The 13,197-nt window shown below is 48.7% G+C and overlaps 1 protein-coding gene across 1 annotated transcript in view; it reads right to left on the bottom strand.

Annotated features, from left to right (window-relative positions):
* cntrob (centrobin, centrosomal BRCA2 interacting protein) overlaps positions 1-12,974 on the bottom strand; it is a 36,765-nt gene extending 23,791 nt beyond the window's left edge. Inside the window, exons 1-7 of the mRNA XM_078537135.1 lie at positions 12,291-12,974; positions 11,147-11,231; positions 10,619-10,724; positions 8,605-8,794; positions 5,404-5,520; positions 3,275-3,391; positions 652-750 (exon numbers count right to left, since the gene is read on the bottom strand). Of these exons, the coding sequence (XP_078393261.1) occupies positions 652-750; positions 3,275-3,391; positions 5,404-5,520; positions 8,605-8,794; positions 10,619-10,724; positions 11,147-11,231; positions 12,291-12,953 (1,377 nt within the window). The 5' untranslated portion in view covers positions 12,954-12,974. The remainder of the gene's footprint in view (positions 1-651; positions 751-3,274; positions 3,392-5,403; positions 5,521-8,604; positions 8,795-10,618; positions 10,725-11,146; positions 11,232-12,290) is intronic.
* Positions 12,975-13,197: the final 223 nt, after the last annotated feature.

Here is a 13,197-nt window from a genome sequence, read left to right on the forward strand (position 1 = left end):
GAATCAAGGAATATGGGGATTGGGTGAGAACATGGAGTTGAGGTAGATGATCAGCCATGATGGTATTGAACGGTGGAGCAGGCTTGAGGGTCCAAATGGCCTACTCCTGCTCCTATTTCTTACATTCTTATGTTAGGTTCTTACACCACCATTCAAACCAGGCAGGACCTGGGTCAGTTCCAATCCCTGGGCCGTGTCCCATTAACTATTCGCAGTGACGGATGCGCTATATTTGATCTCAACGTTCCCGGTACTAGGAAAGAGAAAGTTGGACAGGGCTCCTGATACAATACTTGCTGGTCATGGTTTGGTGGGCAGCTTGCTCCCTTCTGAGTCAGAAGGTCATGGGTTCAATTCCCACTCCAGAAACACGTGCACATAATCCAGGCCGACATTCCCTGAGCAGACGGGGCCTCGGTTTGACATCTTATCCGAAAGACGGCGCCTTCAACACCACAGCATTCCCTCAGTACAAAGGCGGACGCATCATCCTACACTATGTGCGCGTGTCTCTGGAGTGAGGCTTGAGCCCACAAGCTTTTTGACTCAGGAGGCAAGAGAGAGCTGCCCACAAGAAATCTAACTTGTAATTTATTTATAAGTGTGTCGCTCTTTAAACCTGGAGTCAGTCGGGGACTGCATTTCCCTTACCAACATGCCCCTCGCCTCCACCAGCAGACCTTTCTCTTTCTGCTCTTTTGCCAGAGTTTGGTTTGCTTGTGTTAAATGGTGCTCCAAGCTGAACAGCGCCTGGGAAGAAACGAGAAACACTGCATCACTTTTACTGTCATCTTCTGAAGGGATAGGTGCCTTTTTGACTTCTCTCTGGAAGACAGTGACTCCTCCTGAGCGAATGACTCAATGGGGTCCCCATCGAGAATTTACCTACATATCACTGGGGAGCTGTTCAAATGCACCGCTACGACCCAAACCCAGCTGATACCCTGAACAAGAGAGTAGTTCAGATAAATAATGTAGATGCATTTATGGAGAAAGAAATAGAAGGATATTCTGATGGGGCAAGATGTAGTAGGGTGGGAAGAGGCTCGTGCGGAGCATAAACACCAACTTGGACCAGGTGGGCCGAATGGCCTGTTTCTATGCTGAATGTTATGTGTAATCTGCAGGTTACTGGAAAATGTCTTTTCAAATGCCTGCCCACCATCCACCAACCCAGTCTGCGCATGTAAAGGAGAGGGGAGAGAACTGGATAAACAATGAATCTTACAGAGCAAATCCCCAACCATCAGCATTCAGGCTTCAGCACAGAAAGAAGCCATTTGGCCCATTGTTCCTGTGGCTGTCCAATCAGCTCTTTCCCTGATAGACCTGCAAATTTTCCCCATCAAACTTCTAATTCCACCTTTTCAAGGTTGCTATTAAATCTGCTTCTACTGCCCTTTCAGGCAGCGCATCCCTAATCACAACAATTCGTTTTGCCCTCACGATCGGCCCAGATACCAAACTGGGAAATTCCATCTCGGGCATCCATTGACAAATGTTAACAGCATAGCAATATAACCTCTACACAAGTGAAAGGGTTATTTTTAAATGATTATTTCCCATAGGCTGAGTGGAGGCTATCTTCAGTAAAGTAGGGGCTGTGTTAACACTATGGAAACATAAGGCAGCAAGAGCCCTTCCTTGAAAAATGCGTCTCCTCATCGGACACCGTGCATTAATCTGTAACACTGGGGCTGAGGGGCATTACAACATCACTGGGACATCCCTGCTTCCAAATTCATCATGAAGCCCAGGCCACAGTTTCTTCCAAAACTCAACAATGATTGCCATGAGGAGAGAGTCTTGACAACGGTTTCTTGGTGTCATGAAAATATAATAATTTTCATAATATTATTGTAATCTATTGTAAAGGTAGGTTAATAGTGGGGTTTGGATTACTGTGTGTGTGTGTTTTAATTGAATTGGAGACAGCTGGTCTGGGTGCTTTGAATTATCAAAAGGAAGCTAGGTTTGAATTGCTAAATACGTAAACATGGCTGAAGTTTTAGAATGTGAGGTGTGAAGGGTATTTGCATTTTTAGATGAACCAGAGTTGTGAATTTTAAAGAGATGGTAAAGTGCTACACTTAGTCATAAGAGGCTAAACCAAACAGTGTGTTTATTTTTCCCTAAAGATTACAGATAATATGAGTGCTATGAAAGATTTGTATTATGGAAAAAGTAAAGTTGCAAAGACCTATTGGAACAATGGGATTTACATTAAAAAGGGAGAAACACGTATAATGAAGATGAGGTTATGTGTAAGGAAAGAAGGCATTCTAAGGTCTAGCAAGCGTGAAAAGCCTCCAGCCTCTATGCACCAAGCTACTGTCTCCAGGAACCGAAGCTAAGGGAATTCATTTCAATCCAGGATATTGTGTGCTTTGCCTGGGTCTGTTGAAAACTATGTTGTTTTACTGCTGCCTTAATGGAGGTGTAACTGGGAGCTAGATTAATGAGGGAATTTAGGAGTTGTTATAGTAGTAATTTGTAGAGCTATGTATGTGCTTAAAATCATTTATTTTATTAATAAATGTTTAGTTTTGTAAAAAACCTCGATGGACTTATTACTACTGAATTCAAGGCATGCATCTCAAAATAAAAATACAAATTGCAAAACAGTTGTGGCAGCTGTTTCAAGTTTCCCACTGGGATTTGAGCAGCTCAGCATTTACCATCCGCTGTGTCATAACATTTGGTGACACCTTTAACGTGGAAATTGTCCCATCGCACATCAGAGATGGGGAATACAGCCAGGCAGAAGTGGGAGAATTAAGTTCTGGAATTCCCTCCCTAAACCTTTCTCTCCCGCTTCCTCTTTTAAGAAGCTCCTCAAAACCTACCCATTTGACCAGGCTTTTGCCTCATAGAGCTTAGTGTCAAATTTTGTTTGATAACACTCCTGCAAAGTGCCCTGGGAGGTTTCACTAAGTTCAAGTCACTGTAATAATGCAAATTGTTGTTGAGAATAAGAAGAGAGCACAGCAGAAACAATGAGCGTGGAGGAGGCTTTTGAAATTGAGGAAGAGATTCGGTACGGAGTACCAGTGAATAGGCCCCAAGAATGAAGACGGTTTGAGCATCATTTGTGGGGTGAGTGGGAGGGAGTGGCAAATGGGGCACGAGGCGGTGGTGGGAGGACGACAGTCTTGGAGGTAGCAAAAGGCAAGGATAGGAGGCAGAGGTCTCAAAAAGTCACAGGTCAGCCAAGGGTTGTAGTCCCTCAGCAAGTATTTCCATGCCAAAGTGACCCCCACTTTGAAGGCCCTACCTGCTGCTGCTTGCCACAACCTTTCTCTGCAGCCTCGCGCTCCTCCTGCAGTTGCCTCATGGCTTCCGATTTCTCTGCATCATGTTTCTTCCAACCGTCCACTACCTTCACCAGAGTCTGTCCGCGGAGGGGAAAGAAAGGCAAATATTTGCACACTAAAAAAAACAATGAGAGCACAACTTCATTTTTCTATCAACAGAGAGACCAATGGTTTTGGAGAACCCACATTTTTTTTTCCCCAGCAACATCTGAACCATCTTCTTTTGGTCCTTCTAAGCTCCAAATACTTTGTCCATCACCGCCATTGTGTGAACTTAAGACTCATCCCCTCCATCTCCTACTCTGACAGACTCCTGCTGGCAGCTCAAAGTAGTGAATCCCTCTCCCACTTAGTGTCAGCCATGGCTCAGTGGGCAGTGAACCTGTGTTTCTAGAATCAGAAGGTTGTGGGTTCAAGTCCTACTCCAGACACTCGAGCACAAAAGTCTTAGTTGACTCTCTCAGTGCAGGACTGAGGAAATGCTGCATTGTCGGAGGTGCTGTCTTTTGGATGAGACATTAAAACTGAGGCCCCGACCGCCCTCTCAAGTAGGCATGAAGGATCAAACGGCACTATTTGGGGAGGGGGGGGGGGAGGGGTTAATCCTCTGTGTCCTGGCCAATACTTATCCCTCAATCAACATCACTAGATACAGATTAATTGGTCCCTGCTGTGTGTGGGAGCTTGCAGTGCAGATATTGGAGGCCGCTTTATCCTACAATACAACAGTAACAGCACTTTCAAAGCATTTTGTTGGCTGTACAGCATTGTGAGATGTCCCAAGGTCATAAAGGGTGCTATAGAAAAGTAAGTCTTTCTATCTTTAGGATCTTTTCCTCCTACTTTTAAAACCTGAGTTTGGCATCCTTACTCAGCTCAGCTTACTCTCCTACTCCAGTTAGTAAACAGTACAGAGTGGTTGGGCAGGTATAATTTGATGTAATTCCATGAAACATTGCTGATGCCCTGCATTGTAGGATGTTCATGCCAAAGATTCAGCAGGCTGATTTCTGGGATGAGAGGGTTGTCTTATGGGGAGAGATTGAGTAGAATGGGCCCATATTCTCTGGAGTTAGGAAGAACGAAAGGTTCTCCCATTGAAACGTATAAAATTTACAGAGGGTTTGATAGAGTAGATGCTGAGGGACCATTTCTTCCTGGCTGGAGAGTCTAGAACACGGATTCACGGTCTCAGAATAGGAAGGTCGACCATTTCGGTCCGAGATGAGGAGAAATTTCTTACTCGGGGTTGTGAATCTTTGGAATTCTTTACTGCAGAGGGCTATGGATACTCAGTCATTAAGTGTATTTGACAGTGAGACCGATAGATTTTTGGGCACTAAGAGAATAAAAGGGATATGGGGGGGGCGTCAGGAAAGGGGAGTCCAAATAGAAGGTGGACCTTGATCTTCTGGAATGGTGTAACAGGCTCAAGAGGCGAGATGGGCTAATTCTGCTCCTATTACTTATGGTGAAACAGGCTTGAGGGATTGAGTAACTTACTCCATTCCTAGTCACAGAATCGTTACAGCCAGGAGGCCATTCAGCCCATTGCATCTGCGCCAGCTCTCCAAATGAGCAATGCACCCAGTGCCATTCCCCTACCTTTTGCCCATAACCCTGCACATTCTTCCTTTTCAGATAAGAATCCAATTCCCTCTTGAAAGCCTCAACTGAACCTGCCTCCTCCACACTCTCAGGCAGCTCATTCCAGATCCTAACCACTCGCTGCGTGAAAAAGTTTCTCCTCGTATCTATATGGCTTCCTTTGCTAATTACTTTAAATCTCTGCCCTCTGGTTCTTAATCCTTCCAACAATATCTACTCTTCCCTACCTCTCATGATTTTGAACACCCCAATCAAATCTCCTCTTAACCTTCTCTTCTCAGAGGAAAGTGGTCTCCACATCTTCAACCTATCAACATAACTGAAGCCCCTCATCCCCATTCTCATGAATATTTCTCTAAATGCTTTCACATCTAGTCCTTCATCAGAAGATGGTCTCTTGAGGCCACTGGCACTGCCCACTTCAACTCTCCCCAGTGGTTAGAGGGAGCGCTGCTGAATTTTGGACCCTTCACCCTCGTACCTTATCCAGCTGTTCAATCATGATGTCTTTCTTCCGGTCAGCTGACACTGCCACAGCCAACTGCTGCTGGAGCTCCAAGATCTTGTTCTGCAGGCTCTGAATCTGTTTCTCACAATGCTGAGATTGAACGGGCCAAGAGAAGAGAAAGAACCAATCAGAACTCTGCCTCTAAACAGGTAATCCCCACGGGAAATTCAGAGAGGACCCACATGATTTAATTCCGAGCTTCGGAATGGCAGAGTCAAGAGGACAGGCTGGACAAACCAGACTTAACAGCTACAAAAATAAGGACTTCAGAAGTATACGACAGCAAGAAAGATTTAAAAAGAAATCGGCACTCATATAATGCCTTTTACTTAATTAACAGATGGATTCATGTCTCTAGCTTTTCAAATCTGGCAGGAGGATAAGGTTAGGTGGTGTAGTGGGTAGAGTCCCTGCCTCTGAGCCAGAAGCTCTGGGTTCAAATCCCACGCCAGGACTTGATGGCCAAGGAAGGTGTGTTCAGAATGTGGTCAAATGGGTTGATTATCAACCTGCAAATCCTTCCAATGTGCCTATGGCTGGCGGTAAGAGTGGAAGAGACTCCTGGTCAGCCCTGCTTGATGCATAGTGGCACTCCTCAAGCTATAGCCTCTGCCCTCAGTCTAGCGACCCCGTTCCTGGAAAAGCAAGCTTTGGAAAATAGACGTAACCACATGCTTTGTCTGCCTCATGCATCTCTCGATGCAAGAACTTGTTTAAGTCTAGGAAGGATAAGGGAGGAGTTAGCCAACAAAACGTTAGCTAGGGTATCAGGATAACTCAGTTCTTGCTGTGGTGTCATAGGATCAGTTACATATCAGCCTTTAGTGAGGAAACACCAGATGGACGTGACTCAAATTGACTTTTCTCTTCAGTAATTCTTGTGAGGTATTCAGATCCTTTCTAGAGTCTGAACAAAAAAGCTGCCACTTCAGCGAGACTGAATGTTTATTTACTTGCAAGTACTTTTTTCTTAATGCCTACTAATGAACCTCCCATGAGTTACTGAGAGCAGTTCAGTGGTGTGACTATTTTATGAAGACAGGGACACTACACAATGTATTATTATTATATTGAAGTGTGCCTCGATGCCTCTTTAACAATTAATTTGACATTTATACAGGGCTGCGAGCACAGTAATATATTCCATGCACTACAAAAATTTGATACTGACCCACATAACAAGATATTGGGTGACCAAAGCTTGGTCAAAGTTTAAAGGGGCGCCTTAGAGGAGGAGGGAGAAGCGGAGGGGTTTAGGGAGAGAATACCAGAGCTTAGGGCCCAGGCAGCTGAATGGTGGTCGCCAATGGTGGAGCGATTAAAATCAGGGATGCTCAAGGGGCCAGAATTGGAGGGACACAGAAATCTAGGTTTCTGAATGGTTTTATTTTCAAAAAAGACTCCCATGATGAGTTAGTAGGAGCATTCAGGAACAAGTTTCTTCAATGCACTTGATATAAAATATTCTCTGTCGAGAGATAAAGTGTTTCCAAGGAATTAATGCTTCTTATTAAACTTATAGGAATTAAATCATAAATCCTCTTTAAGCATTGAGAGACAGCAAGGACAACCAACAACTCACTGTCAGATATCCGTGATTCTACACATAAACCACCCGAACCTCTCGATTAGATTCCAGCCTATAACTCACTCCTGGAGTGTCTGTTAATCATATACGAGAGTTCAGCAACAAGTCAGGCATCATGCTGATTGACAAAGCAGCCAGAATCAAAACAAAACTTATTTGATAAAAGCAAAATACTGCCGATGCTGGAAATCAGAAATAAAAACAGAAAACGCCAGAAAAACTCAGCAGGTCCGACAGCATCTGTGGAGAGAGAAAAACAGGAAGGGTCATACAGACTCGAAAGTTAACTCTGTTACTCTTTCCACAGATGCTGTCAGACCTGCTGAGTTTTTCCAGCATTTTCTGTTTTAAAACTTATTTTATATTAGAGGTGATACAGTTTTGTGCAGTCAAGCATTCCCGCACACGCTTTTCTGAAAGTGAGGTGGGGGGGGGGCGAAAATGGTGGTAAATGTTAAGATTCAGTTAGGTCAAAGAGGAAATAATAGCACAAAATTCAGAAGGGAGTTTAAAGTCAGGGCTTGCGTGTGTGGGTTACGCGGCAGACTGGCTGTGACCCGCCAGCTAAGCCCACACTAAAGCCCCGGGGTCACCGGAGGAGAGGTGACTAAAGCCAACCCCCCCGAGCTGCTTTCGGACTGACAGCAAACATCGAGGAGACGGCATCAAGCGTATTCTGCAAAGAGGATTAGAGGGCAGATTGGCTTTCTAAGTACAACCAGCCGGCAGGCTAGGGAGTCAGGGGCTCAAGCCGCTTAGTGCCACGTGAGCTTCTTCCAGGCAGTTTGAGATTATCCAGCAAGGTCATAGAGCGCGGAGAGAGCAACATGTGGCATCAACCCCGATCTCACACTGGCTAGAAATCTGTCAAGAGTTTGAGCACAGTACTTGGTGGAGCTTTAATGTGCGATGACAGTAATTGAGGAAAAACAAAGAGCAAAAGTCTCCACATTTTGCTTCAAAAAGTGCAGCAACTTTAAAAACTTGTTCCACTCTCCTGGTTTAAATACTCCTGTCGGTCGGTCGCTCGCATACAGACTGGCTCTTTGCAGCGCAGTCGTTCAGCGTTCTCAAGACGCTCGGCGATTAAATGTGCCACCTGGCACAGTGCCGGCAGCCAGGATTGCTCTCAGTTTGATCCTCAGGTCAGTTGCTGACTTAAGAATCAAACCACAGACCCCCAAGCTGTCGTCAAGCGGACAGAGGCCCTCGACGCACAACAAGGTATTTTACTGGCACATTCCTGATTTTAATCACTCCACCATGGGCCATCAGCTGCCGGGCCCTAAACCCCGGCATTCCCACCTTAAACCTCTTCTCCTTTAAGAGGCTCCTTAAAACCGACCTTGGCAACCAAGCTTTTGGTCACCTGTCCTAATATCCCACACAGCTCATTTTTGTTTGCTAATGCCCCTGTGAAGTGCCTTGGGACATTTTACGCCGAAAAAACGATGCCACAGAAATGCACGTGGTTGTTGTTGTTGTTGGGAAGCATGAGAGATCCCAGTGGAAGGGATGGGTTCGGAGGAGGTTTTGGAAAAGGCCGGAGAGGTGGAAGGGTTGCTGCTGGGGGCGCCATTCCTTACCTTCCTCCTCGTGCGCTCTTTATCGAGGGTGTCCTTCAAGATCTGACACTCGTAGAGGGAGGATTCGGCCGCCAGCCCCTCTCCCGGCCCCATCCGCATACGGGAATACCGAGGGAAGAGAGCAGCTTCATTCAATCCCACCAGGATGGGCACTGGTGGGGACACAGAGATCTCCTGGAAAGGTTTGGCGCTGAAACAATTAAAACAGGTCATAGAACCACAGAATGGTTGCAGCACAAAAGGAGGCCATTCAGCCCGTCATCTCCATGCCAGCTTTCCGCAAAAGCAACTCAGCTAGTCACACTTCCCTGCCTTTTCCTTGTAGCCCTGGAAACCTCTCTACAGATAATTATCCAGCTCCCTTTTGAAAGCCATGATTGAACCTGACCAGGCAAGGACATAGATATCCTCCCCTGAAGGACCAGATGGGGTTTTTACGACAATCCGGTAGTTTCATAGTCACCATTGCCGAGGCTATTTTTTCTATATCCCAGGTTTATTTAATGAGCTGAATTTGAATTCGCAAAGCTACCATGGTGGGAGCTGAACTCATGTCTTGCAAGTATGAATCCAGGCCTCTGGCTTACTTTTCCGGTAACATAACAATATGCTGCCATACCCGTGGTGGCTTCTGGGCAATATTGGGCATCAAACATGTTCAGTGGCGGCGCTCAGGCCCAGTTCAGGGTGGGAGTTGTGGGGGGGGCTCCGAAAAGGCAGTCTCAGGCCCAAGTTCGGGCGGGCGGGTGGGATATTAGATCTGGGCAGGGCTGAGGGCGAGAGGTCCAGGCTCAGCTGAGGGGTCTCCGCTCCTACGGTTTGTCAGCGACCTCCCCCAACCCCACAGTGCCATCAGCACCCATCACCACACACAGCCCCCCCTCCCCTCCCCTCCCCCCCCCACCCCCACACCCCCCGCCCCATCGCCATGTGTCACTTTTTTTCCCTCCCAGAGTCGGTCACCCTGCTCAGAAGGGGTGTTTGGGACCTTGGACAGCAAGAAGGGAGGAAGTGAAAGGGCAGGTATTACATGTCCTGCATTTGCATGGTAAAGTGGTGAAGTGGGGGGAGGGAGGGGTTGTTAAGGGTGACTGCGGAGTGAACTGGGGCATTATGGAGGGAACAGCCCCTTCAGAATGCTTTTTGCTTTTGTATTGGACCTATTTATTGTTGGAAGTTTCCCTTGATTGGCAGTTCCTTTCATTCATGCCACCCATCAACCCCTGCCCACCAGGAATGAAGCCAAGGCAATCGAACGAATTTTATAATGGGCCCTTAGTTTGACAATGCCACACTGCACTCAGTCATAGCACTCTCTTGCTCGACTCAATCAATTGTGGGTTCAAGACCCCACTCCAGAGACTTGAGCACCTCAAACCAGGCTGACACTCCCCGTGTCAGCGCTGAAAGGGTGCTGCACTGTCATGCAGTTGTGACATTAAACTGAAGGCCCCCGTCTGCCTTCTCAGGTGGATGTAAAAGATCCCACAGCACCATTCAGAAGAGGAGTGGGAGAGTTCTCCCCCGATGCCCTGGCCGATACATATTCCTCAACCAAGGTTACTAAGAAAACAGATTTTCCCGTCATTGTCACACTTGCTGCTTGTGGGATCTTGCTGTGCGCAAATCGGTTTCCTACATTACAGCAGTGACCGCACTTCCACATCATCGGCTTTAGTAAAGGGGGGGTTAAAGTGCTTTGGGACAACCTGAAGTGGTGAAAGGTGCTACAGAAATGCAAATGCTCTTTGTTTGCTCTCCCCAGTCCCCCTACACCCACCATCCCGCCTTTCCCAGGCCTTCTGTTCAGTTTGTGATGGACCTGCCGAGGTCCTTGGAGGGAGAGTGGGAGTCACGGGTGTAAACATTCGCTGGCTCGAGAGACTCGGGGAGTAATTTGCAGCATTACCTGAGGCACCGATCTCCCCACCACCCTCCCCAAAATAACAGGCATTTATTTACAAAGACCCCCTACCCGACCAAGCCGGGTGCTGCTTCAAGGCCATTCACCCACCTGAGTAAAGTGCTGGTGCAGTCACTCTCAAACGAATCATCGTCCCTTTGATCCTCAGCCGCCTTCGGCACCAGTGTTGGCGAGGTCGGACTGACGGCAGCATCTCCTGCAAGAAGGGAACGAGACGACGCCCGTGAAGCAGGGCGACACCCGGGTGAATTTGCTGACGGACACAAGTCAATTTTCAAAGCTGCTGCGCCTTAATCAGGGGCCACTGGAAGCAAGGGCGAGGGGGACCTCCCATTGCCAGTCTCCACAAGGCTGCTCCTAATACCCAATGCTTATTCTCGCCACGGGAAGGGGTGTCTAGCCTCCACTGAGCAGCTCTCTGACTGGCAACGTCTCCACCCCAAGCCTGACAGCATTGCTGCTTTCTGTAACCCCTGGTGCCTTTTCAGCCACGAAAGTGAAAAAGCAAAGGGGGTGCGGCAGGAAAGTACATCCCTGCCATGGTTTCCTGCCATGGCATTGACCCTGTGCCTACTTTCCCATCAAGCATCAGTCCACGAAGCACGGCTGAATACTCACTGTAGGTGAGCTCCTGAGAGAGCTTCAACATGTTCTGTAGGTGGGACCGCACCAACTCCATCTCCGAAACGTGCCTGGGTCCAACCTGAGGGGAACAATGGGCAGCTTGAGCAAGGGGGGGGTTAAACCTCTCCAAGGGCGGTTTAGTGGTTACGTTATTGGTTCGAGTAATCGCGAGGCCTGGTCTGTTAACTCAAGTACAAGCCCTGGCGCTACAGTTCGAGAACCGGAATCAGATTTAATCGAGTATGGAAATAAACGAGCTGGGAATGAGTAAAAAGAGCGAGTGTGAATGTGTCGAATCCAACAGGCTAATTCCTTCAGTAAGGGAAGAAAACTTGGAACCCGCTGTGGGCCTATCCCACACCGAGGCGATTCTTAACTGCCCCCAGAAGTGGCCGAGCGAGGCCCACACAGGGGCACACCAACTAGGGACGGGTAATAAATCCCAGCCTTGCTAGCAACGCCCACAGCCTGAGAAGGGATAACTTAAAAAGTATTACTGGACAGCAGAGGAAGCTGGACGTGCACTGCTCAGAATTGCGGTTATTCACTCCTGCAAGTGCAGTGACAAAGCCCAGAGACACACGGTGCACACGTTCAAAACCAGCAGGACTCCATTGACCAGCGGCAGCATTTTCACTCCAGCTGGGTGGGGTCTTTCTGTGCAAGGTCACACGCATTGCTGATGATTCATTACATCGAGCACATCACAGGAAGCCCCGCTGTGTCAAATCGCTCATCCCGTCCAGAGTGAGGTGCCTAAACCTTGGACCTTCCCAACTGAAAATAACCTCTTTGGATTTAGGTAGCTAGAAACTAAGATCACAGAAACAGGCCATTCGGCCCAACTGGTCCATGCTGGTTTATACTCTACATCAGCCACCTCCTACCCTGCGTCATCACACCCAAGTGACATATCCTTCTATTCCCTTCTCCCTCATGTGGTTTAAATGCATCTAAAGGTATTCGTATCAACGGCTGCCTGTGGTGGTTAAGAGGCTGCATCCCCACAGGAGAAAAAGCGCAGTCCATAGCGGGCAATGCTTGGTCTGGGCACTCAGAAGGATGGTGCTGGGTTTCTGAGTGGCATCGGATGATGAGGAAAGACTGACGGCGAAGGGCCGGACAGAAGCAGAATTACCTTTGCCCCATTGCTGCCTTCCCCCTTTCTTGGCAGTCTCTGGGTCATCTCCGCAGCAGGTTCTTCCAGCTCAGGGGATGCCAGCTGTCCGGGTGCCTCCTTGGCAAATTGGACGGATTTCGGGTGGCGGGAGGTGGCGGTATCAGGGGGGCCCTCAGAAGCCACGTCCCGCAGGAGGCCAGGTCTGGCGCGGCTCCGGGTGTTGGCAGCCAGCTTGGGCAGGGGCTCAGGGGGTTGGGTGCGGGAGTGAGGCCCAGGGAGGGCAGGGTTGCGCCGATCGCCGTGGACCGACGCCTCTTTGCGCTCGGTGGTGACCCGTTTGGAGGGGGAGCGGGGGGAGCGAGGGGAGCCCGGGGGCTGCGTGCTGGGGGCCGCCCACTGTTCCATCTGCAGCGACGCATACAGCCTGGTCGTGGCCTCGGACGAGGGGGCGAGGGTGGCACGGGGGCTGCTGGGCAGAGAGCGGGCCACAGCGGCCGAGGCCGAGCGATCAAAGCAGGGCACGGTGGCGGCTGTGGCCCAGGCAGCACGCGGGCTGGCAGGGGCAGAGCTGGGCGCAGACGCGGGCAGGGGCTCGACATCACTCATCAGATCCTCGGATCGAATCGGGGAATCCATCGCCCGGTAACGTCTGGTCGAAGCCAAGTGAGAATCCCTCTGCATCACACGTGGGCCTCACGCTCCCGATCCCGATCTGTCAGCAGGAAATAGGTTTGAAGATGTTACTACAGGAGATTATTAATGAGCTTCACGCTGATTAAAAAATTAACTACCATGTGGCGAGACAAACTCCAGACTCCAAGTGCCCCCTCTCCTTTACTCCCTCCCCAACACCACTGTCCCCACCCTTTACACCTCTCCCTTAATCCTCCATCCCTCCCCATCTCCACCATCCTCCCCCCTCACC

Source organism: Cetorhinus maximus, unplaced genomic scaffold, assembly GCF_964194155.1.
Source record: "Cetorhinus maximus unplaced genomic scaffold, sCetMax3.hap1.1 HAP1_SCAFFOLD_1949, whole genome shotgun sequence".
NCBI classification, from domain to species: domain Eukaryota; kingdom Metazoa; phylum Chordata; class Chondrichthyes; order Lamniformes; family Cetorhinidae; genus Cetorhinus; species Cetorhinus maximus.